Below are 24161 nucleotides of genomic sequence, written 5' to 3'. Positions count from 1 at the left end.
GCACTATATTGATGACATTATGCTGATTGGACCAAGTGAGCAGGAAGTAGCAACCACTTTGGACTCATTGGTAACACATATGCGTATCAGAGGATGGGAAATAAATCCAACCAAAATTCAAGGACCATCTACCTCAGTGAAATTCTTAGGAGTCCAGTGGTGTGGGGCGTGCAGAGATATTCCTTCTAAGGTGAAAGATAAGTTATTGCACCTGGCCCCTCCTACAACCAAGAAAGAAGCACAACGTTTAGTGGGCCTATTTGGATTCTGGAGACAACACATCCCTCACTTGGGTGTGTTACTTAGGCCTATTTACCAAGTGACTCGGAAAGCTGCTAGCTTTGTGTGGGGCCTGGAACAGGAGAAGGCCCTTCAACAGGTCCAGGCTGCTGTGCAGGCTGCTCTACCACTTGGACCATATGACCCAGCAGACCCGATGGTACTTGAGGTATCTGTGGCTGATAGAGATGCTGTTTGGAGCCTCTGGCAGGCCCCTGTAGGTGAATCACAGAAAAGACCTTTGGGATTTTGGAGCAAAGCTCTACCATCATCTGCAGACAACTATTCTCCCTTTGAAAAACAGCTCTTGGCCTGCTATTGGGCCTTAGTGGAAACTGAACGTTTGACAATAGGACACCAAGTTACTATGCGACCTGAACTACCCATCATGAGCTGGGTACTATCAGACCCTGCAAGTCATAAAGTGGGACGCGCACAGCAGCAGTCTATTATCAAATGGAAGTGGTATATACGTGATCGGGCCAGAGCAGGTCCTGAAGGCACAAGCAAGTTACATGAAGAAGTTGCTCAAATGCCTATGGTTTCTACTCCTGTTACAATGCCATCTGCTGCCAAGCATGCACCTATAGCCTCATGGGGTGTTCCCTATGATCAACTGACCGAAGAGGAGAAGACTAGAGCCTGGTTTACTGATGGCTCTGCACGTTATGCAGGTACCACCCAGAAGTGGACAGCTGCAGCATTACAACCCCTTTCTGGGACAACCTTGAAAGACACAGGTGAAGGGAAATCTTCACAGTGGGCAGAACTTCGGGCAGTACACATGGTATTACAGTTTGTTTGTAAGAAGAAGTGGCCAGATGTACGATTATTCACTGACTCATGGGCTGTAGCCAATGGATTGGCTGGATGGTCAGGGACTTGGAAAGATCACAATTGGAAAATTGGTGAGAAAGACATCTGGGGAAGAAGTATGTGGATAGATCTCTCCAAATGGGCAAAGGATGTGAAGATATTTGTGTCCCATGTAAATGCTCACCAAAAGGTGACTTCAGCCGAGGAGGAGTTCAATAATCAAGTGGATAAGATGACCCGTTCTGTGGACAGTCAGCCTCTCTCCCCAGCCATCCCTGTCATTGCTCAATGGGCACATGAACAAAGTGGTCATGGTGGTCGAGATGGAGGTTATGCTTGGGCTCAGCAACACGGGCTTCCACTCACCAAAGCTGACCTGGCTACTGCTGCTGCTGATTGCCAGATCTGCCAACAGCAGAAACCAACACTGAGCCCCAGATATGGCACCATTCCTCGAGGTGACCAGCCAGCAACCTGGTGGCAGGTTGACTACATTGGACCACTTCCTTCGTGGAAAGGACAGCGTTTTGTTCTTACTGGAGTAGATACTTATTCTGGTTATGGATTTGCCTTTCCTGCACGTAATGCCTCTGCTAAAACCACCATTCACGGACTGACAGAATGCCTCATCTATCGTCATGGTATTCCACACAGTATTGCTTCTGACCAAGGAACTCATTTCACAGCCAGAGAAGTACGACAGTGGGCTCACGATCATGGAATTCACTGGTCTTACCACATTCCCCATCATCCTGAAGCAGCTGGGCTGATAGAAAGATGGAATGGCCTTTTGAAGACGCAGTTACAGCGCCAATTAGGTGGTAACAGCTTGGAAGGCTGGGGCAGAGTTCTTCAGAAGGCAGTATATGCTTTGAATCAGCGCTCGATATATGGTACAGTTTCACCCATAGCCAGGATTCATGGGTCCAGGAATCAAGGGGTGGAAAACGGAATAGTTCCACTTACTATCACTCCTAGTGACCCTCTAGGAAAATTTTTGCTTCCTGTCCCCATAACTCTAGGTTCTGCTGGCTTAGAAGTTTTGGCTCCAGAGAGGGGAGTGCTCCTACCAGGAGCTACAACAAACATTTCATTGAACTGGAAGCTCAGACTTCCCCCTGGTCATTTTGGGCTTCTAATGCCCTTAAACCAACAGGCTAAAAAAGGAATAACAGTGTTAGGAGGGGTGATAGATCCAGATTACCATGGGGAAATTGGATTACCTCTTCACAATGGTGGTAAGCAAGATTATGTCTGGAGTGCAGGAGATCCCTTAGGGCGTCTCTTAGTACTACCATGTCCTGTGATTAAAGTCAATGGGAAACTACAACAGCCTAATCCAAGCAGGATGACAAAGGACGCAGACCCATCAGGAATGAAGGTATGGGTCAATCCTCCAGGAAAAGAGCCAAGACCTGCTGAGGTGCTGGCTGAAGGTGAAGGAAATACAGAATGGGTAGTAGAGGAAGGTAGTTATAAATACCAATTAAGGCCACGTAACCAGTTGCAGAAATGAGGATTATAAAGTAATATGAATGCCCATTGTAAATTTACTAATGCGTTTGCGATTGTACGAGGGATAGTTATATCATGTTAGGCGTATTTACAACCTTGTTATTGTTTCATATGAACATGAGATATTATTTGTGTCAAGTTGACAAGGGGTGGATTGTAGTGGCTATTCCTGGTTGTCAACTTGACAATATTTGGAATGAACTACAATTCGGAATTGGAAGGCTCACCAGTGACCCTTATCTGGAGGCTTGGAGATCCTTATCTGGATCTTGGTTTGAAGATCTTGAGCCATAGTGGCTATGGATTCCAGAAGATTGAATCTCCGAGTTAAGGAACACACCTTTAATCTGGGCTATGCCTTTCATCTGGGATTAAAGGTGTGGTGGAACACACCTTTAATCTGGGCTACACCTTTTGCTGGAGACAATATAAGGACATTGGAAGAAGGGAGTCTAGCTCTTGCTCCTGCTCCTTCGCCTGCTTGCTGCGTGAGACTGAGTAACTGCTAGATCCTTGGACTTCCATTCACAGCTGTGACTGAACGATTGTTGGGAATTGAGCTGCCGACTGTAAGTCATCAATAAATTCCTTTATTATCTAGAGACTATCCATAAGTTCTGTGACTCTAGAGAACCCTGACTAATACAGATGCTAAGATGGCTCAGTGGTGAAGAGCACTTGTTACTGTTGCAAAGGATCCAGACTCAGTTACCAGCACCCACATGATGGCTCACAACCTCCAGTTCCAGAAGATACAATGCCCTCTTCTGACCTCCATGGCCACTGGGCATACATGGTGCATACACACACATGCAGGCAGAATACTCACAATAAATGAATGAGTGAATGAATGAATGTATCCATAAAACCATTTTTAACATAAGAACATTCAAACCTTAGAAATATCCAGGGCTGGGGTACAGTTCAGCGGGGAGAATGCTTGCCCAGCATGCATACACCTGGCTCAACACCAGTACAGAAAAAGCTGGGTGTGCTATGGATGCCTAAAATCCCACAACTTGAGGGGAGGAAGCAGGAGTTCAATGTCAGCTTGAGAGCCAGTCTCAAAAAGCAAGCAAGCAAGCAAGCAAGCAAGCAGCAAGCAAGCAAGCAAGCAGCAAGCAAGCAAGCAAGCAAGCACGCACGCACGCACGCACGCACGCAAGCAAGCAAGCAAGCAAGCAAGCAAGCAAGCAAGCAAGCAAGCAAGCATGCACGCAAGCAAGCAAGCAAGCAAGCAAGCACGCAAGCAAGCAAGCAAGCAAGCAAGCAAGCAAGCAAGCAAGCAAGCAAGCAAGCACGCACGCAAGCAAGCAAGCAAGCAAGCAAGCAAGCAAGCAAGCACACAAACAAAATGCCCCCTACACGCTTGCATGTCCAAACACACAAACACAAACCATTTCTAATTTATTTTTACTTATTTCTTCACTTATTTTGGTTTTTTGAGACAGGGTTTCTCTGTGTAGCCCTGGCTGTCTTGTGCAGACCAGCATGGCCTTGAACTTACAGAGATCCACCTGCTCCTGTCTCCTGAGTGCTGGGGTTAAAGACATACGCCATTACACTCATTTCCAATTTAAAGTGGGAGTCATAAAAAGCATGAAAAATATCACTTTTACAAATTGCATACTCACATCCATTTGGATGTACTTATAAACTAGTAGCTACAACTGCATTTCTTGGGTTGTAATACAATGAGGAAGCCATCAGCCATCTACCTCTAACTACTTTGTGGCTAATTACTTATATGGAATTTTTGTACATAAATAATGTAGGTCATGAGCCTCAAGTCTTCAACTAGAGCAAAGTAGAGAACAAAAAGAGTAGATTATAAAGAAACTGGGATCATAAAATACAGAGGGAAAACTGGGGACTCAGGGCAGGACTGGAGAGAGGCTTAAGATTTCCTAGGTCGCAGGTCTCACATTTTCACAACAAAATTTTAAATAATAATCTCAATTACCTGAATTTGCAGTAGGAAGCAAGGTATATTTTCTCCAGGACTTCCCCTGTAGTTGCGGATATACGAAGCAGCCAATTATGAGCAGTCAGGGCTATGAGTGAGGATTTATAGTCTGATGGGTCAGGAAGTATGTCTCCCTAAACAACAAACAAACAAACTAAACCAGGGTGTGAAAACAAATTGCTTGGCTATGAACAATCTGCAGTACTCTATGTCCAAAGAAAATGGCTAGTTACCTTGTCAAATAAGTAAACCAAAGAAATATCAACTGCACAAATGAAGAAAGTGGGACAGACGAGGCTGTGCCTGTTACTTTAACTGGTCTTTATGTTTTAATGCGTTTACATTTTATCATCATTATCATTGTGTACCTGAGGGTGCACAAGCCCCAGTGCACATGTGGAGGTCAGAGGACAACTGGGTAGACTCAGCTTTCTCCCTCCACTGGTTTGTTTGCTTGGATGCAGGCTGGCCGCATACTCAGAGGTCTGCCTGCCTCTGCCCGCCTAGTGCTGAGACTGAAGGTGTGCATGCTCAGCTCTCCTGCCTTTCTGTGGGTTCTGAGGCTCAAACTCAGGCTGTCTGGCTTGCACCACTGGGAAGCAAGAGCTTTAACCACTGAGCCATCCACTAGTACAGCTCGACTGCAGAAGGGAAAGAGGAGCAAATGTGCTGACTTTCAATTAGTAAAGTTCTGAATTGAGAAGTTGAAATTAATACGGCATTTGAACAGGAAAGAAGTGGCTATTGGCCTCTGCAAAACCTGTCTTCCCTCTCAAATTCCAGGGAGACAACCATTTGCTTTTAGTCTGCTTGGCTCCATTTATTTTTGTTGTTTCTCAGGCAGGCCCTGTGCAGTGCAGACTGGGAACTGGTCCTCCTGCATTCATGCTGATGCTGTGATTTTCAAATGTACTAGCCACCTGTACTTAACTCAAAGGCCATGACATGAATGCTTCTATGCTACATGACTTATGTGTCATTTCATGTAGATTTTAAAGTTTTAAAATATCTACTATTCCTATTTAGCCCATTACAGAGACATTTAAAACAAGTATCTTACAGGTTTGAACTTTTTTCTTAAACCAAAAGTGGCAGTTCATACATTACTTCAGAATCAAAACAAAATAAACAGAGTATTCATTTTAAAGTAGTTTTGCATTCATATAATAATGCAGTGCTCCTCTGAGTTCTTCATAAAAAATGTTGTCACCACAAATAAAAACAAAATCACTTAAGTGTTTATGGAATAAGAGTAGGTTAACTTTATTTTTTCAGGACTGCTCTATATTTTGGGAGTTTGAATTGGTATATTCAATCTTTCTCAATTAAGAAACCTATCATCTCTCTAATCTCCCCTCAAGAAAATGATTAAAAGGCTCTAAGTGGTTTAAGGCACAATTATTTACAGCTTTCAATTAAAGAGGAAAAAAACCAGGCTTCTAACTTTCTAATTTTTAAAAAGGTGGTTTCTATGAAAAGAGTAATTATGGGGGGGGGGGAGTGATAGTTAAAAAAAATTATAGCTTTATGGAAAAACAACAACCTAGAAAAAAATTAACATTAAATTCTGAATATTGCTGCTCATGGCTTAAACAGTACTTCTGGGTTACAGACTAGAAGTTCTCTTCTCTTGAAGAGCAACCAACTAGACTTTCAGACGTTGATTAATTCGCTGCAGTCTTCTTAGGAGGATTTCTTAGAAACAATGTTATGGAAAACTTAAAAAAGATGAATTGTCCCTCAAAAGTGGGCTGTGATTAAAAGAGTTTGCTGTGAGGGCCCCACAAGCACTGTGCATGCAGGCAGTATTAGAAACAGCCATGTTAAAGACTGAGGAGGAGACGGACAAGCATCCTTGGAACTTTCAATGTTCCGTATTTATTTTTCCCCAGACCAAGTCTAGCTTCTCGGGTCTCTGGATGCTGACATCCCAAGGAAACAGTGTGCAGGAGGGCGCGTGCCAGGGCAACACCGGCCTCACGGCATGACTTTCACTATGTAGCTTTAACTTTTATACTATTTTCCTAACTACAGCCACAGGTGGGATTTACCTACTTTCAAAAATCCACATAATAGTTGCCCTCAGAGTAATTTGTCTTAGTACAAGGGTGGGATGATCTCGAACAGGAAGAACGACTATAAACTACCTCAGAGTGTTATAAACTTTAATCAGTTTCTACCTTTTCAAAATTTACAAATCATCTCTAATTTAAAATTTTTCTGATACATGTCTTCCATCCAGGTAGTCAGGGGTGGATGAACTCCAAGGTTCAAGCTCACGCTCAGCTATACCTGAAATTTTAAGCTAGCCTGGGCTCATACATGAACGTGTTCAAAATAAATAAATGAGTTCCAAATACTGACTTAAAAAAATTACGTGTATGTGTGTGTGTGTATCTGTATGTGTACATGTGTCTGTCTGTCTGTCTGTCTGTCTGTCTGTGTTTGTGTGCGTGTGTGTGTGTGTGTGTGTGTGTGTGTGCGCGCACACACATGGGGAGGTCAGCAGACAACTTTTAGAACTCAGCTCTTACTTCTCCTTTGTGCGTCCCGGTGACAGGGACTCGTACCCATGAAATCTCAACAATACAGCTGCCTAAACAAGACCTGAACAATGTAACAGTAGCTGACATCTGCACGTGGATGGGGAAATCTCACAAAGCCCCAACCCTAGGTGAAGAGCTATAGGCAATTAATGGCTTCTAAGAGAGAGAAAATAGGCCCTTGCCAGGGGCTAGGTTATCCAATCCACAGTCAGCCCTAAACACATATGCACATGAGCACAGTAAAGGGATTCAGCAGGCTCTATGTATATATATAGTGTGTGTGTCCCATAATCAAGATGAAGCCAAGAACTCGAGATAAAGTGTGTATAGGTAAACACGGAAGGAATTGAAATGGGAAGAGGGTGAGGCAGAAATTATGTAAATACAGTATTCATGTATAGAATTCTTTTTAAAAAATGAAGTAAGTGTAAAAACAAATAAATGAACAAACATTTAGGTATGGGGGAAGCTTTAAAAGCCAATGCTCTAGAAAGAAATCTTACCACTGGGCATTCCCATAATAAAGCATCCTCAATTTTTTCTGATTTGGAACATTTTGGCATTTCATAAAGTTTTCTTGGCTCTGATGCAACACTGGGGAAAAAAGAAAAAAAGCACTATTATTAATATTATTCATTATTATTATCATTATTATTAGTAGTAGTTGTTTTAAACTGAGGTAGTCTTTGCTCAGACATTTCTTTTGCACGCCTGTAGCACCCAGATCCCAACTTTCTATTTCTTCCTTAACTGTTCTGTCTTTTTTTTTCTAATCACAAATTTGTAATACACAAACACAAGAAAAAAATGTTAAAAAAAAAATCAAGAGAGATGGTTCAGCAGCTAAGAGCACTGCTACTCTTCCAGAGGACTCAAGTTTGGTTCCTACCCTCACATCAGGAAGCTCACAACTCTGTAATCCAATTCCAGGGCATCCAATGCTACGGGAGCCTCACTCACACATGTCTATGCACACAGAGGCATACACATAAATAAAATTAATAAAAATAATAAATCACTTAAAACAAACCCACATTTTGGTTTATCTTCCAGATTTTCCTTATGTAAGTAAAGTCACCTGGAGATTGCTTTACAAAATAGTATTATACTGAATTCTTAATTAAATCCTTAAACATTCACTGTAAATGTCTGTTGAATTCACTGAGTTTATCCTCTTGCTCTTAAGAAAGATAATATACAGATTAAAAATAGAAGGTCCTGTAATGTGTCAGCTAGTTTTATATCAACTTCACACACAAGAGTGACCAGACAAGAGCGAACCTCAAATAAGAAAAAGTCTATAAGATTAGGCTGTAGGCAACAACAACAAAAAAGAGCCAGTGCTCTTAACTACTGAGCCATGTCTCTGGCCCTTAGCATTTAAAAGCCGGGCGTGGTGGTGTACGCCTTTAATCCCAGCACTTGTGAGGCAGAGGCAGGCGGATTTCTGAGTTTGAGGCCAGCCTGGTCTACAAAGTGAGTTCCAGGACAGCCAGGGCTACACAGAGAAACCCTGTCTTGAAAAACCAAAAAAAAAAAAAAAAAAAAAAAAAAGATCAGGCTGTAGGAAAGCCTGTAGGCATTTTCTTAATTAGTGACTGATGACTGTACCACTGTGGGTGGTACCATTCCTAGGCTGGTGGTCCTGGTTTCTCTATGAAGCAGGCTAAGCAAGCCAGAGGGAGCAAGTCAGTAAGCAGCATTCCTCTATATCCTCCTGCCGCCAGGTTCCTGTCACGTGTGAGTTCCTGTCCTGACTTTCTTCAGAGATGAGTAGTGATGGAGAAATATATGCCAAATAAACCTCTTTCCTCCCCAAGTTTATTTGATCATGGTGTTTCCTAACAGCACAGTAACTCTAAGACATATTATTTTGACTGCGCACTTGTGGATACAAAAAGAAACACTCTTTATGCCTACTTTATTCCTTTCATAAATATTAAATATATGTCTATTTCTACTATCTTTGAACATATATCTTCCAGCAACTTCAAGGTAGCCTGGGAAACATTTCAGGGGCTTTGCCAGTGCCCCCTCTCTCAGGCCACCATCCCCCAAACTACATACACCCTCTTTACCTAAACAGTGAAAACTGTATCCTGGATGCTTACTTTGGAAACAATCTTGCCCAAGCTGTCCTCAAGCAATCCCCCTTGCCTCAGCTTCCCTGGGCTGACGCTACAGGCCCCTACCCCACCTCCAGCTAGTCTCTACTCTGACAACTACTGAGATGCAGTCATAGATGTCTTTTTTTCTTTCTAACTGACGAACTTTAAAGTTCAACTACTGAGAAGAGAAACAATTTCCAGGATGACATTTTATTCACCTCTGGTATTCTCTCAGTAACTCAAAGGTTTAAATCAAACTGAATGTCACAGGAGTGAAAGCAATCTCATGTGACTCTAACTGTGGGTGCCACCCTCTGCAACAGAACGGTGAAGAACACCTGCATCATTTATCACTGCGACAGCAATCAATGGCATTTACTCTGACTGAACTTTTTAAAATCAAAATAACTGTCTCTGACTTGGGAAGGCAACACCCTGGGTATGAAACGGTGCCTAAGAGTCACTGTTAACACTGCAAGGCAGAGGATGGGCATCATGAGAATGGTGTAAGAGAATGTCCAGACTGCCACTGCTAGAATCAGAGGCTTATAGACACTGCCTTCTGGAAAATTGAAGAAATGAAAGGAAACCACTTAAAGCCTTTGGCTGTTTTCGTAAAAGCATAGGGAGAAGCATTTATTCCAGAAAATCTCCTGGAATTCAGTAAAGACAGTGGAAGCCCACAGTGTTTGATCCAGGCATGTTCCCCTGCATCCTTCTTCTAGCTCAACAAGATGCTATCACAGCTCTAAACTGTTATGACTGACTGAGTGCCAGGATCTGTCCCCTGCTGCTCTGACTTGGAAGGCAATCTCTGGAGAATGGGAAGGGTGACCCTGTTTTCATCCAGCCCAAGCCATGAGTTGTTGGGGCTGAGTCCTACCTTAGTATAGTTGAAAGTTGGGGCTCCCATGGAGACTCTACCTTGGGTATAACTACAGTGTAGAGTAACAGGGCCCTAACTACACTTTTCTTTGTAAGGTCCCGATTGGCCTTATCTTTCTTTCCTGGCCTGAGCATTCCCTCAGCTTCCTAAACTGCTCAGCTTTTTCTGTTAGGGGAGTCACTGCATTGACTCCCATGACCAGCTCCGTGGAGTCGACTTGAAGACTGCCTGGGAAAAGAAGCAGGCCATGAAACAGCCCCAAGTTCTTTCTAATAAAACTGACTTTACCTGCAACAGATGCAGAGAATTTCAAGTATGTGTGTACTCTGTCAATCACTGGAAGTTACATCCAAGGGCGAATCGAGGGACATGGGTAGATTCACCAGCACTAAAGGCTAATAAATTGTAGGTTGGGCGATTTGCCAAAGAACCAAAAAAAAAAAAAAAAAAAAAAGATACCTCCTGGAGTCAAGGCAAACCTCAAAAATCACTAGTCTCTCTGACTTCCAGTTTCTGATCCCACAAGAAAAGAACTTAGGCGTTATTAATCACTTCTGAGATAGTTCCAGCTGGTGCCCTGCAAGCATGAGGACCGGAATTTAGATCCCCAATACTCATGGTTTTCCTAGAGTTGTGGAGGTGGAGACAGGCAAATTCATAGCACTTGCTGACCAGGCTGTCTACAGGTATTCTAGCTTCCCAGTCCAGTGAAAGGAGAACCTATCTCAACAAGGTGATTTGCTCCGGAGGAACAACACCACTGAAGCTTGGCACACAGAAAAATGCCCATAATTCTTACAGATGCAAAGTGAAAGATAAAGAGCGGCAATTCCATAATCCCTTAATCCAGGTGACGGGCATGGAAGCATCAATTCACTGTGTCGTTCTCTTCAGTCTGACCTTGAATGGATGGAGGCTGGCTGTTAAATACTATTTATCTACAAATACTATACTTTTGTTTGAACATTTTTTTTCTCTTGGGAAAAAAAAAAAAGTACTTCTAAAACAAAATGCCTGTCTCCTAAGCAGCATCTAATTATTTCACAACCCATTTTCTGGACTCTGATCTTTAAATGGGTATAAAACAGCAAACTGTGCTGAGAAACGTATTATTTTGCCTGTGCTATAATTTTGTGTGAAATAAAAGTATTTACAAAGATGAAGTCCGAAACTTTAGACTTAACGAGTTTTTAAGATCACATGCATTTTCCACCTAGTTTTATTATGGACTCATTTTTTTTTTTTTTTTCATCTTCCAATTTCACTAAGTACTAAAGAAGCCACGTGGTTCTATAAAAACTAGGGTCAGGTGGATTATAGCAAAAAAAAAAAAAAATCATCACCAAGAATTTACCTGCTGACACAGCACCGGTAATTGTCAAAATATATTCTTCCTCTCTCATAGGCTATAGGTGACTTGGAATGAGTTGTCCAAACATTCTTAAATTTAGTACTCTCCTGAAAGACACAAAGAATTTCAGTTTAGGAAAGAACTCAGTCCCCTGCTATGGAACCATTTTCGGTGGGTAGTTGAAATCTACAGTTTTAAAGTACATTGTTTCTCCTTTTTTTTTTTTTTTTTTCTCCCTCTGCCCATAGATGTCGGTTTAGTTGGATGCCCAAGTTTTGAATCGATTGTTTGCAGGAAGGCAAAAGAAGCTTTTTAAAAACTACGCCAGGCGGCGGACCTGAGTACCTATTTTCTAATACCCTAATTGCGGGACACGGATGCCCCTCCCCACGTAAGACCCTCAAAGGGGTATCAGAGCGCGTAAAAAACTGCAGCCCGGCAGGAGGTTGGACCCCGGGCACCCCGACTTCGGCGGGCGTCACCTGGCACACCAGCGCCCGCAGGATGCCCAGGTTCGTCCTCTGCACCACGCCTGCGTCGCGTGCATAGAAGCCCAGAGCCCGGCGACTCAGCCTGCGGCACACATTGGCCTTCCGGGTCCGGCCCATGGAGACTAGGGGTCCGCAGGGCCCAGGAGGGGCGCGCCCCTCACTTCCGCGAGGGGTGGCAGCCGCCACCTGCGAACCTCAAAGGAAGGCTGACGCGGGACCCCGCGCTGGGGACTCGGGGCAGAGATCAAGAGGTAGCGACACACGGATTTGACGCAAAGGAACAGAATCAACGGCGCCTTCCTGGCCCTTCTTTCTGCTCTCGGGATTAACGCTGCACCTCGCGGCCCTCCGTATCCACTCCCTCTCCCGGAAATGTAGTCCCCTTGGCCTTTTCCGCCCCTATGGCTTCTTTTTCAGAACTACAATTCCCGTCAGGCAGAGCGAGGGCTGGCCTGGCCCCGCCCCACCCCTCCCTGCCCCTAGCCCGCCTCTCCTGGCCCTAATAGGCTGCGCCGTAGGGCTGCGCAGTGGGTCGGGTAGCCTTCCGGGCTGCACGCGGTAAACCTGGATAGCTTTGGTGGGTGCTGTGCAGCCACCTGGTGGTGTCGCTTCACCTGTGTGTCCCAGGAAGCAGTCCCTTTCTGCCCTGGTCGTGGGACGACTGCCAACCCCTCCTTTGGCCCTGCAAGGCTCTGGCCACGCGTCCAGAGGGGCGTTGTGGCCAGTGGGACCCTCCAAAGGTACGCCCCGTGGCTTTCCCTCAGCCGCACTTGGGACGTTGTGGATGAGGTTGACTTCAACATTTAGTTGTGTAACCACTATGCTTTTGTATGGTAATTAGTGGTGAAAGTTGCTGTTTTTCCCATCAAAGTAGGATTGAATTTCTCCTTCCCAAAGGCTCGTCCTTGTGTGGCCAGCGGGGACCCTGACTGGTTTTGTGGTAATTGCTGTGTTTTCTTCCTCCTTCCATTTTTCCCCCTTATAGGGAATAAAATATGAAATGTTTGCATTCTTATTGAACTGCCTAAGATAATCCAGGTTGACTTCTCTAAGTAAAAAATAACATTCTCTGTGAACTAGCTCAGCCTGCGTGTTCAAAATTACTAACATACTAAAAATTTCCGTAACTGTATACCAAATGCGACCCGTAACCTCATTGTAAACCCCTTTAGTGTGGTGTCTGCATCTCCCACATAGACTTAATAGACTTGGCATGCCACTCCGTGATCTTAAGTGCTTAAAGAAAAAGTCAGTAAGCACACCAGCTTTCTGATCGACAGAAGTACAGTACAGGATGGATGTGCTGGATCAAACGTTAGCCGTTTCATTTTGTTGTTTTAAATGGAAAACTCTTATACCCTTGATGCATTTCCTTCGGGGTCTGGCTTTTTTGTTTGTTTGTTTGGTTGTTTTGTTGGAGGTTTTTTTTTTCCCCCCCTGATATTTCATGACCTGCTTATAGCATACGGTGGAGTGAGTGCTTTGTATATTTTTAGAAAGCTCCACAATAGTTAATTTGGTCATTCATGAATGCAGCTGTCACTGAAATGCTGGAACCCAGAAAAATATAGCTGGATTTTCTTTGGCTGAAGCGAAATGCAAATCATTGCTGAATTGCACTCATCATTTCCTTTTTGTCTTTCTTGTCGCAGCTCTTGTCTTTCTGTGCTCTCCCACCATGGCTGAGCTTTGGTTTCTGTGCTTGTTTTTCACATGACTTCTAAGATGCCACTATGCTCCACTATTACCACAAAAACAGTAGCAAGTAGTGGGCATATTGTGATCATACCTTCCGCGCATTCACTTTAACATATTAAGTCCCAACAACTGGATGCAGACCACCCATTCAGACATGAGGGCCATGCCCCTCACTTGCTGCTCTACTGTAATGGCGCTGTCTTTCTTGGTTTGGACCAAAGTCCCCCCAGTTTCTCCCAGGTCTGAATGCTTAACCTCTGGAAACTCTGTGCGCTTGAGAAGACTGTTTACTTGCTTCTCCTTCACGTCCACTCTTACCAGGGTGGTACTTCAAGGCCAGTTGCCTCTCAGTGTTTTTCAGGTTTTTCCACGAGGCATCAAGCTTGGCCCCTAAATCATCATAGTAAGTGGTTTCTTTCCTCACAGTCGACAGCCAGTGAGCTGGCTGAGGGACTGCACAATATTCACGGCTTGGGCAGTCCCCATTCTTACCCGGCCTTCTGAATGCTCCCTTCCTGTGCTATTGATCTTACCACTGGGATCCCTAAGGAGAGTCATTAGACCATCTCTGCCTCTCCCACAACCAAGTACTTTTGATTCTATTTCTGTCCAGTCTTTTCATCCCAGTAGTTTTATGCCTTCCTGTTTTCTATCCCATTATTAATTAGCCTTCTGATTGTTCTTCCTGCCTACACTTGGAGACTCTCGATTCCCAACCTGCCGCAGCCTTTTAGAGAGTGATTTCACTAATGCACAAAGCTGTCACATCATTCTTAGTGGCTCCTAGTTACCCACCACAGAATGTCTCAAACCAGAATCCAACCTAGAGTCTTTCATTGTTAAAGTATTTTTGGTATGTTAAATGTATGCAAATATAAAACCATATATAAAACCCTATGTAGCTTTTGTGCAACTATAATAACCAGGCTTTTTGTGAACTAAGTGAAGCAGAGCTATGTAACCAGTAAATTCAAGTGCACACTTATTCTTTTTGTTTGTTTGTTTGTTTTTGCTTTTGTTTTTGTTTTTGTTTTTCCGAGACAGGGTTTCTCTGTATAGCCCTGGCTGTCCTGGAACTCACTCTGTAGACCCAGGCTGGCCTTGAACTCAGAAATCCGCCTACCTCTGCCTCCCAAGTGCTGGGATTAAAGGCGTGCGCCACCACTGCCTGGCTAAGTGACCACTTACTCGTTGTGATCATTTGTACTGTTTTACTGGACCTTAAAAATCCAGAAAGCAAATCCATCTGTCCTGGCCTTCTTGGTACACTTCTCTTGCATTGAGACCTATATATATTTTTCTAATGTTACAGATTAATCAGTGCTCCTAGTATTTATTTAACTCACGATGAGACTTTCCCTTGCTCAATGTGCCTTGACTTTCTTTGACCTTCCCTGGACAACATCATTTACATACAGTAAGTGTCCTAGTTACTTTTTTTCTATTGCTGTAATGAAACACTAAGACCCAAACCCAGGTCCACCAGCACAGGGATGGCAACACCCACCACAGTGGGCTGGGACCTCCCCCATCAATCAGTAGTTAAGAAAAAGACCTACAAGCCTGCCTGCCTGCCTGCCTACAGCCTAAGGCTGTGACCCCAACTATAAAATTATTCTCATTGCTACTTCATAACTGTCATTTTGCTACTGTTAAGAATCATAATGTAAAATCTGTGTTTTCCAATGGTCATAGGTGACCCCCGTGAAAGGGTTGTTTGACCCCAAAAGGGCCTGTGACCCGCAGGTTAAGAGTTGCCATTATGGAGGTATTTTTCTCAATTTAGGTATACTCACTGTTGATTCTAGTTTGTGTCAAGTTGACATAAGACTAGCCAGGACTTGTTAATTAATCTGCATGTTGCTTGTTGGGTAGTGCACCCATAATCTCAAATGTGGGGCCCCAAACCCAAAACAGCAGTCAGATAAAAGGTGGGCATCTAGATGATCTGACCTGTTTTGTTGTTGTTGTTGGTTTTTGTTTGTTTGTTTGTTTGTTTTTGTTAAAATTCTTTTTTCCTTTTTGAAGATTTTTTTTTTTTAAATAAAAGCAAGCATCCATGCAAAGGGATGCTCAATGACAGGACTCTTGAGGCTTGTGACAACAGAGTAGGTTTGTTCTACAATGTCCAGAAGGCTGCTGTGGCTCTTGTGTTAGGAGGGGAATATATTCAGAGCAGTAGGCAGGGACGTAGTAAGTCGTGTCCAGCCTTTCAGGTTGAAGGAAAGAGCCTGGATTCGTTCTGTTGAGACAGAAAGCCACAAGAGGCTTTGAGGACGTGGGTAGCCTGTTCTAGTTTGTTTTAATGACATCCGTTTGGCTGTAGTGTGAAGAATGCACCGGTGGGCCCAGCTTCTTAAACTGAATCCCACCCATTATGGGATCCCATGTCTGAATGTGGGGCCCATGAGAAATTTGGCAGTAGTAAAAAGGTTTCTGAGTGCACAGACAAGAAGTAATTAAAACATCAAATGTGGGTTGAATCTGACAAGTTTCCAGCAGTACTTGTTGTGTACATTACAGCCTGAGTTCTGAACGCACAGTGTGCACACTTTCCACTACACATGCTGTTACACCACAGAACACACTTCCTGAAAGGTATTAGCTCAGATGCAAGGCTATTGTATCCTAGGAGTTGCCGTATTTGTACTGTCTATACAAGCTCTTCTGTTCTTACAGAATCATAACGGTTTTAAATATGGAAAACATCTTTGTATTTTCCTGCCATCAAGCCTCAGCATGTGAGGACCAGGTTATTATATTCTTAGGCTACACGGTGTTAGAATTTGATTTGAAATTTGCTGTTTGGGTTGCAGACTCTAGTTTCATAAATAAATTGTGAGATGAGTTTTGGCTTGTGATTAGGGCAGGATTTCCAACAATATCTGAAAAGGTCCTACACATGCCTCCTGCCAGTTTGTTCTAGGTATTTATGCAAATTGGTATTCTCAGCAGTGATAATTATAAAATCTATATCTTATCACGCGGCCAAGATTTAACTCTCTCTTATTAATTGATTTGTGTGTGTAGCATGTGCATGTGTATATGAGTGTGAATGTGTTCTGATTACCTTTGAGGCAGGGTCTCATTGAACCCTGTGCTCACATCTGACAGTCTGTCCATCTCGGCTCCCACTTTGCTGGGTACAGATATGCACAACCACTCCTTGCATTTTTTTGTGTGGGTGTTAGGATCCAAACTCAGGTCTCCATACTCATTGAGCCGTCTCCCAAGCACTGAGATTCAGCTGTTTCTACAAATATACACAGGCTATGCTGAACATGGTGGTGCATGCCTTTAATTCTAGTATTCCCTGAGAGGCAGGTCTCTGTAAGTTCCAGGCTAGCCAGGACTACACAGTGAGATATAGTCTCAAAAACAAACAAATATAAGCATATCTATATCATTAGTATGAAAATTTGCTTTTATCTTTAAAAAAATTAATTTTTATTAATTTTAAAAAGTCTCACTGTATATGGTTCAGACTGGCCTCATATTTTCTGTGTAATTCAGTCTGGTCATCCTGAGGTCCTGATCGTCCTGCCTCAGCTTCCTGAATGCCGAGATTGTAGCTGTACACTGCCATGCCTAGCTACAGGTGTATTTCAGAAGCACAGGTTAGAGGACTTCTTGTTGTGGGAAATATTTAAAAAAAAAAATTAACTGGCAAGCTTCCTGCGCTACTGCCAGCAACTCTCCTCCCTGGCACGGTCCCCCCAGCTCTCCTGCTGGGCCAAAGTCCCCTTTGCTCTTGGCCAGCCCCACGCAAAGACCACACCCCACCACAACACCCATTTACCCGGTAGAAACAAAATTCTGGAAGCTTATAATTAACAAGTTTGATTTATGTACCAATAAATTCTCAATTCACAAGATGCCGTTACAATAATTTCAGAAATAATTGATAATGATAAAAGCTGCCCACCTAGATTAGACAAATCATCCCAAATATTCTATCCTTTTATATCATAACTACCTGTGGCTACCACGCTGGATCTGGCTCGTCTTCCTGTTCACCAAGTCTTCATCTTGGCTCTTCTCTTTTCTCCTGAGACTCTCTTGTCTCTGCAACTCTTAACTCCGCCTCCCTTTCCCCTGTCCAATCACAGACCTTCTGCTGCGCTAATATTTTAATGTAATTGAACAGGGAAAATCCTGTCACAACTTCTGATATAATGGATGTTGGGGATGGGAAGAGAAACCAGTGCGGCTGTGGCTATGACACAGTTGGGAGTGTGCTTGCTCTGATATGACCCTGAGGTGGTTTGTTACTCTACAGAAAAGCAGCTTTTAACTTAAATCGGGTAAAAAATATTTAGAACTTTTCTATGGTGTTAAAGCTTTGTGATTCTTGTTTAAGAAGCCCTTAACTTTATGTCACAAATTCCCCCCCCCCCCCGCGCCCCGTAAAAAACTTTAAGCCAGGTGGTGATACGTGCCTTTGATCCCAGTACTTAGGAGGCAGAGATAGATGGAGCTATGTGAGTTTGAAGCCAGCTTGGTCTACAGAGTGAGTTCTAGGATAGCCAGGACTATACAGAGAAACCCTGTCTTGACTCCCCTCTCCCTCCAAAACACAACAACAACAACAACAACAACAACAACAACAAAAAACCTTTGAAAATGTTGTTTTTCCATTTAAGTCGTTTGTTTGTTTGTTTGTTTGTTTTCTAGACAGGATTTCTCTGTGTAGTCCAGGCTGCCCTGGAACTCACTCTGTAGACCAGGCTGGCCTTGAACTCAAAAATCTGCCTGCCTCTGCCACCTAGGTGCTGCGGTTAAAGGCGTGCGCCACCTCTGCCTGGGCATTTAAGTCTTTAATTAAATGTGGGAATGATGTAAGTTAGTGATCCATTTTATTATTTTTCATATACAAGTAGCCACTTGTCTCAGAAACATTTATTATTGAGTAGTCTTCATTTCTGTGTCGATCTGTGTATATCATCAGTGTTAGCTCTATTATCAAATTACACATGTGGTAACTTTATCTGCCTTCTGATGCTATAACAAAATATTTGAGGCTGGGCACTTAATAAGGAAGTTTATCTAATTCCTACACCTGGATGCTGGAAATCCAAGATCCTTTGGCTGAATTTGTGTGACTTCTTGGGGAAGCCACCTTGGCTGTGTCACAACATGGTCGACGGTATCGTGGTGGGAACATGGGTGAGAACGAGAGATCGTATGGTAACAGGAAGCTAGAGGGATTTAGGAGCCACCCTTGCTCATTTGCTAAGAGCCAGGAACTGAGTGAGTTCTGGTGCAAACTCTGTTAGTCCTTCCCAGGAACAGCGCCTCCAGCGGTCCGCTCACCTTCCACTAACCCTGTCCTTAAAGGTTCTACTGCCTCTCAGCACTTCCCACTAGGGATCAAGCTTCCTGTGCACGTGCCTCTGGGAGGACACACCTGAGCCATGTTTAAGCCACGGCCCGGCCCGTGGTCTCTCTTCTGTTCTGTTTGCTCTCTCTGAGCTAATAGCTGGCTAATTACTACAGTCAGTTTTGTAACAGAGCTTGACAGCTGGTGGGGCAAAGCTTATAACTCAGAAATGTCTCCTCCTCCTCCTCCTCCTCCTCCTCCTCCTCCTCTTCTTCCTTCTTCTTCTTCTTCTTCTTCTTCTTCTTCTTCTTCTTCTTCTTCTTCTTCTTCTTCTTCTTCTTCTTCTTCTTCTTCTTCTTCTTCTCCTCCTCCTCCTCCTCCTCCTCCTCCTCCTCCTCCTCCTCCTCCTCCTCCTCCTCCTCCTCCTTCTTTGTTATTTGTACTTTTCATGTGGTTTTACACTTAAGTTCCACAGAAAACCTCACTAGAATTTAGAAAGTAGATTGTTTCTTATTTTATGTGTATGAACGTTTTGTCTGTATGTATGTCTGTGCACTACATGCGTGCCTGGTAGAAGAGGGCATTGGATCCCCTAGGACTGGAATTATAGACAGTAGTGAGCTGTCCTATCACATGTAGAAACTGAATCCAGGTCCTCTGTAACAGTAGCAAGTACTCTGAGCCATCTCTCCAGCTCCCTCCCTCATTGGGATTCCAACTGGGATATGTCAAACTAAAGAGGATGTATAGCCAAGCCTTTTCCGATTATTCCGTAAACAGTCTTTCCTCATTTCTTTAGATCTTCTTTAGTTTCTTTGCAGTTTGATAATTTTTCCTTCAAGGACTTAAATATTTTTCATCTTAATATCATATATTTTTAAAAAGAATTATTTATTTATTTTATGTGTATGAGTACACTGTAGCTGTCTTCAGTCACGCCAGAAGAGGGCATCAGATCCCATTACAGATGGTTGTGAGCCACCATCTGGTTGCTGGGAATTGAACTCAGGTCTCCTGGAAGAGCAGTCAGTGCTCTTAACCTCTGAGCCATTTCTCCAGCCCTTAATATCATATTTTTTTATTACGTATTTTCCTCAATTACATTTCCAATGCTATCCCAAAAGTCCCCCACACCCCCCCCACTTCCCTACCCACCCAATATCATATTTTTAGTAAATGTTATAAATACATATGTACATATATGTTTGTTTTGCTTTCTTGTAACAGGAACTCATTATGAAGTTCTTGGGTCTCAAACTTAGCCTTCCAGCCATGTGGGATTACAGGCATGTACTGCCATGCCTGGCTAAAAAGTATGGTCCAAATTTGATCAACATTTTGTTTTATTTTGTAATGTATTTAGTGTGTGTATGTGTGTGTGTGTACACTTGCCATTGTGTATGTTCGGAGGCAAAAGACAAGTTTACAGGGTGTGTTCTCTTCTCCCACTTTGTGGGTTCCAGGGATCAAATTCTGATCATCAGGCTTGGTAGCAAATGCCTTTACCTGCTGAGCCAGCTTGCTGGCCCAATTGGATTTTTTTTTAATATTACACTTGTTTTGAGAAGATAAACATGCATAGGTCTTCTGTAACCTTGTCAGACTTCCTCTTTAATTGTAATAATGGTTGCTGTTGGTGTCCGAAGTTTTTTTCCAATGTTGATTTCTCTCCGGAAATTGTGACAATTTTGTTAATTCTCTGCCCTTTGTCTTTCATCTTTATTTCCCCTTTTACTGTCTTGACCCAAATTTGCAGATGAGTTTCTACTCTGGTAACAATAATGATAATTCACTCTAGTATTTATAAAGAGAGTAGCTACAACTGAGAATAACGTTTCATTTTCTCTGCCAGTTAAAGTTAAAAGACAGGAAAAACCTCAAGTGCAGCTGGTAGCAGCAGAGAAACCTCAAGACACACCAACAGGATGGGGTCAAAATTGGCAGATGAAGAAAGGCTTGTATTGGGAGTTAGGAAACACATTCATGTCGTGGACACAGAGAAAAGGACCCTCTGTCACTCAGGAGAGCTGAGATGTCTAGTCTCTTCCCAAGGACCGGGGTTTAAAATCTCTGAAGGGTCTTCCTCCCTGACTTAAGAGTTGGTCAGTTTGAAGAACACAGGACCGCTGATTGGCTTACAACCATTGTGTAAACATGTCCTGATCTGCCAAGATCTCCCTTCCTGCCTGCTGGAGCATCTGTGTAACTCTTAGTCCCTTAACACTGCAGGTTGCTGACGGCTCATCTTTTATCAGGTTAATAAAATTCTCTCTTGTTTCCTATTGGCTACATGTTTTGTTTATCTGATCAACTAGGCATTGAATGTTATCAGCGCTTTCTGTGTATATGCTACTGTGGTCTATGACTTTTTCTCTCTATTTTGATAATGTGGTAACGTTAGAGTTAAATGACTTCATTTAGGTAAATACGGTGACATATTTTGTTTTTGTGCATTGTGGGCTTTGGGTTCCTGCTGGCTCCAGTGCTCAATCAGCTCTGAAATTTTGGTTTCTGAACATTTCTTTCTGGCTTTCTGGCTCAGTGATGTATGTTGTTAACATAATATCTATTTTTTGCTTGTTTACACAGCACTTGTGGGGGGTGCAGCATAGCAAAAAGGCTTCTGAGGTGTCGAGTTCACCAAGTTTCCAGAACTACATTCCATTTCCTCGTTTAGTCAACAAAGAATAGAATCTAAATGACCCTCTGAGCCCCTTCAACACTGCGCAAGCAATCCCACTCGAACGGCTGCAAAGGAGTGTGTAGTTGGAAGAGCCTCATAGCAGGAGTGTAAGGCATGTTGTTGTGACAGCAGCTCACTTACTGAGACCTTGACTGAGTCATCTGCTGAGTGGATACTTCAGGACTGAAGTGAGATCACAGATGCTCACAGATCCAAGCATCACGTAAGGGCAAAGGATGAGATGCAAATGTGATACACAGTGCACTCTGTTAGAGAAAGGACATCAGGGGCAGAAAGGGTTTAGCACACTGGGGACTGTTCTTTTTAGGGTGATAAACTATTTTATCTAAAACTATAATGATGGTGTGTTTCAGAAACTAGGATCCTTACATTCCAGAGAGAGGAGGGGAGGGGAAGAAGGGCGAGTAGGGGAGGGAGGAGGGGGAGAGGAAGAGGTAGCATGCACTAGGATCAAACCCAATCTCTTGTATATACTACATACTCTGTCACTGAGCTATGCCTCTGGCCCTGGGTCAAAGCTTAAGGTATATATAAGCTAGGGAGAGTAAGGACAGAATGCATGAGGAAAGAATTTAAGTATTTATACATATATGCAATGTGGCTGGGAACGTGTAGCTTAAGGACAGAACACTTGCCTAGCAGGTACAAGGTCTTGAGTTCCATCCCCAGGGCTATACACTACCGCCTATCCACAGAACAGCAGCGAAGTCCAGAGAAACAGAAGCATACACTGGTTCTCCTGCAAGGGGCCAGGAGAAGAGCACTGATGTGAGCAGCTCTGTAATACTGGAGGTAGTGTCATGGTTGCTGGGGAGACACAGATGGTACTGCCGTAAATTCCCTTACCAGTAGGGACTTCCACTCAGATACAGCAGAATCCTTGACTACACTGTGAGAGCAGCCGGAGTAAGGCAAAGTTCAAATTTCATTAAGATAAGAGAGTGTGCACACTTTAAATTTAAATGCAGACATTAGAAAGATTTGTACATTTTGGTGTCTCTAATGGCTCTGTATGTGATTCTATGGGCTTCTAAATTGTTCAAGGGGTGTAATTTATAACAGTTTGAAGATTAATTAGGCAAAGCTTAAAATTTAAGTAGAGTTTAAATAAGTAAAAATGGGCTAAGTGTTGGCAGGCAGTTCTTTGAGAGTTCAAGGCTTGCCTCATCTACATAATGAGCTCCAGGCCAACCTGGGCTAAATAGTGAGACCCTGTCTCAAAAGATACACACACACACACACACACACACCTCTTAAGTATATTTCTTATATTCTTAAAGAATTTCCTTTTATAAATGAAATTGTAAGATGTTTTAGGGGTTTATGGCTGAGAGACAGATACTAATACTGGTTTGTTTGTTTTTTTTTGGTGGTGGTGGGTTTTTTTTTTTTTTTTTTTTTTTTTTTTGTGTGTGTGTGTGTATAGCCAAGGTTTCACTTTGTAGCCCTGGCTGTCCTGGAACTTACTCTGTTGACCAGGCTGATCTCAAACTCAGAGATCTGCCTGCCTCTGCCCTGAGTACTGGCATGCGCCACCACCACCCGGCAGTACTAATACTGCTAAAGTCAAGGTTATATTTGGCCCTAAGTAAGTAGTTTGTTGATTTTAACATCCTTGTCTGACCAGTTTTTTGAAAAGGCAATGTTGAGTCAGTAGGAACCTGATTCCCAGCCAATAGGAAAGGCAAGCTAACTTCAGGGTGAGGGCCTTCTTTCCCATCTCACATCCTCTTATGTCTTTCCCTGGCTTTCTAGATTGCTTCTGTTCGAGGTGACAACAGAAGCCGTTCTTCCGTGGACATTGGAATTGAACAATTAGTGATTAGGTGGAGGTGATGAGAACAGAGTTTCTTATGATCAGAGTGGAAAGATTTAGGTGAGAAAATAGGGGAGCTAGCTCGATGCCTCTAGTCATTAGGGTCAGGGACGCTGCTGCTGCTAGAAGTGAAGAGAGAGAGAATGGTAGGTTTCAACATTGTTATGTTAGAAAAGAGTGGCAGCGTCATAGAAGGAAGCTGACCTGAGGTTACCCTTCAGAACGAGAAACAGACTCAGGGCCAAAGACAGCCAAGACCAGGCCTTGAAATGGGAAAGCATTAGAAGAAGAGAGAGCCATCGTGTATAGCCAGATGGAAGACCTAAAGAGACAGACCCTTCAGCTCTGAACACAAGAGGGAGTTTCTGACACTTGTAGGGTTTTTTTTGGAGGGGGATGGGAAAGAGGGCAATAAGTTCCATACCCCATGATGCAGCCTGGCCTAGCCTATGTGAGAGGAGTCACAAGGCAGGAAGGCACAGTTAAAAATGAAGCCATGATTCAAAATTGCCTTGGTCTTGGGCAGCAAGGGAGACATTTGGCTTGATTTTTCCCAACCTGCAGTCAGTGCTTTTTTTGAGAGGAGAGACTGAAGAGGACATAGCCTGACCTGTGAGGCAGCAGCTCTCCCTCGAGCAGGTTCAACTTCTGGTTTGGTGGAGATG

General features: G+C 43.3%; 2 protein-coding genes across 12 annotated transcripts in view; one reads left to right on the top strand and one right to left on the bottom strand.

The window, feature by feature from the left end:
* Dcaf17 (DDB1 and CUL4 associated factor 17) overlaps positions 1 to 12327 on the bottom strand; it is a 60671-nt gene extending 48344 nt beyond the window's left edge. For 4 of the 9 annotated variants that reach the window (NM_001165981.1, NM_001165980.1, NM_198005.2 and 1 more), the window contains exons 1-4: positions 11950 to 12325; positions 11471 to 11574; positions 7626 to 7716; positions 4574 to 4710 (exon numbers count right to left, since the gene is read on the bottom strand). In NM_001165981.1, coding sequence (NP_001159453.1) covers positions 4574 to 4710; positions 7626 to 7716; positions 11471 to 11574; positions 11950 to 12075 — 458 coding nt within the window. In that variant the 5' untranslated portion in view covers positions 12076 to 12325. Of the gene's footprint in view, positions 1 to 1831; positions 1908 to 4573; positions 4711 to 7625; positions 7717 to 11470; positions 11575 to 11949 lie in introns of those variants that run through there. The other 5 variants (XR_001783197.2, XR_374535.2, XM_006500339.4 and 2 more) reach the window with 3 other exon arrangements.
* Positions 11681 to 24161, top strand: part of Mettl8 (methyltransferase like 8) — a 91828-nt gene continuing 79347 nt past the window's right edge. For 2 of the 3 annotated variants that reach the window (NM_001110512.2, NM_145524.3), the window contains exon 1: positions 12463 to 12698. The gene's annotated coding sequence lies outside the window, so the exon portion shown is untranslated. Of the gene's footprint in view, positions 12699 to 24161 lie in introns of all 3 variants that reach the window. The other variant, XM_006499196.3, reaches the window with a different exon arrangement.

This window comes from Mus musculus, chromosome 2, assembly GCF_000001635.26.
Source record: "Mus musculus strain C57BL/6J chromosome 2, GRCm38.p6 C57BL/6J".
NCBI lineage: Eukaryota > Metazoa > Chordata > Mammalia > Rodentia > Muridae > Mus > Mus musculus.
This window is presented reverse-complemented; position numbering and strand designations above follow the sequence as displayed.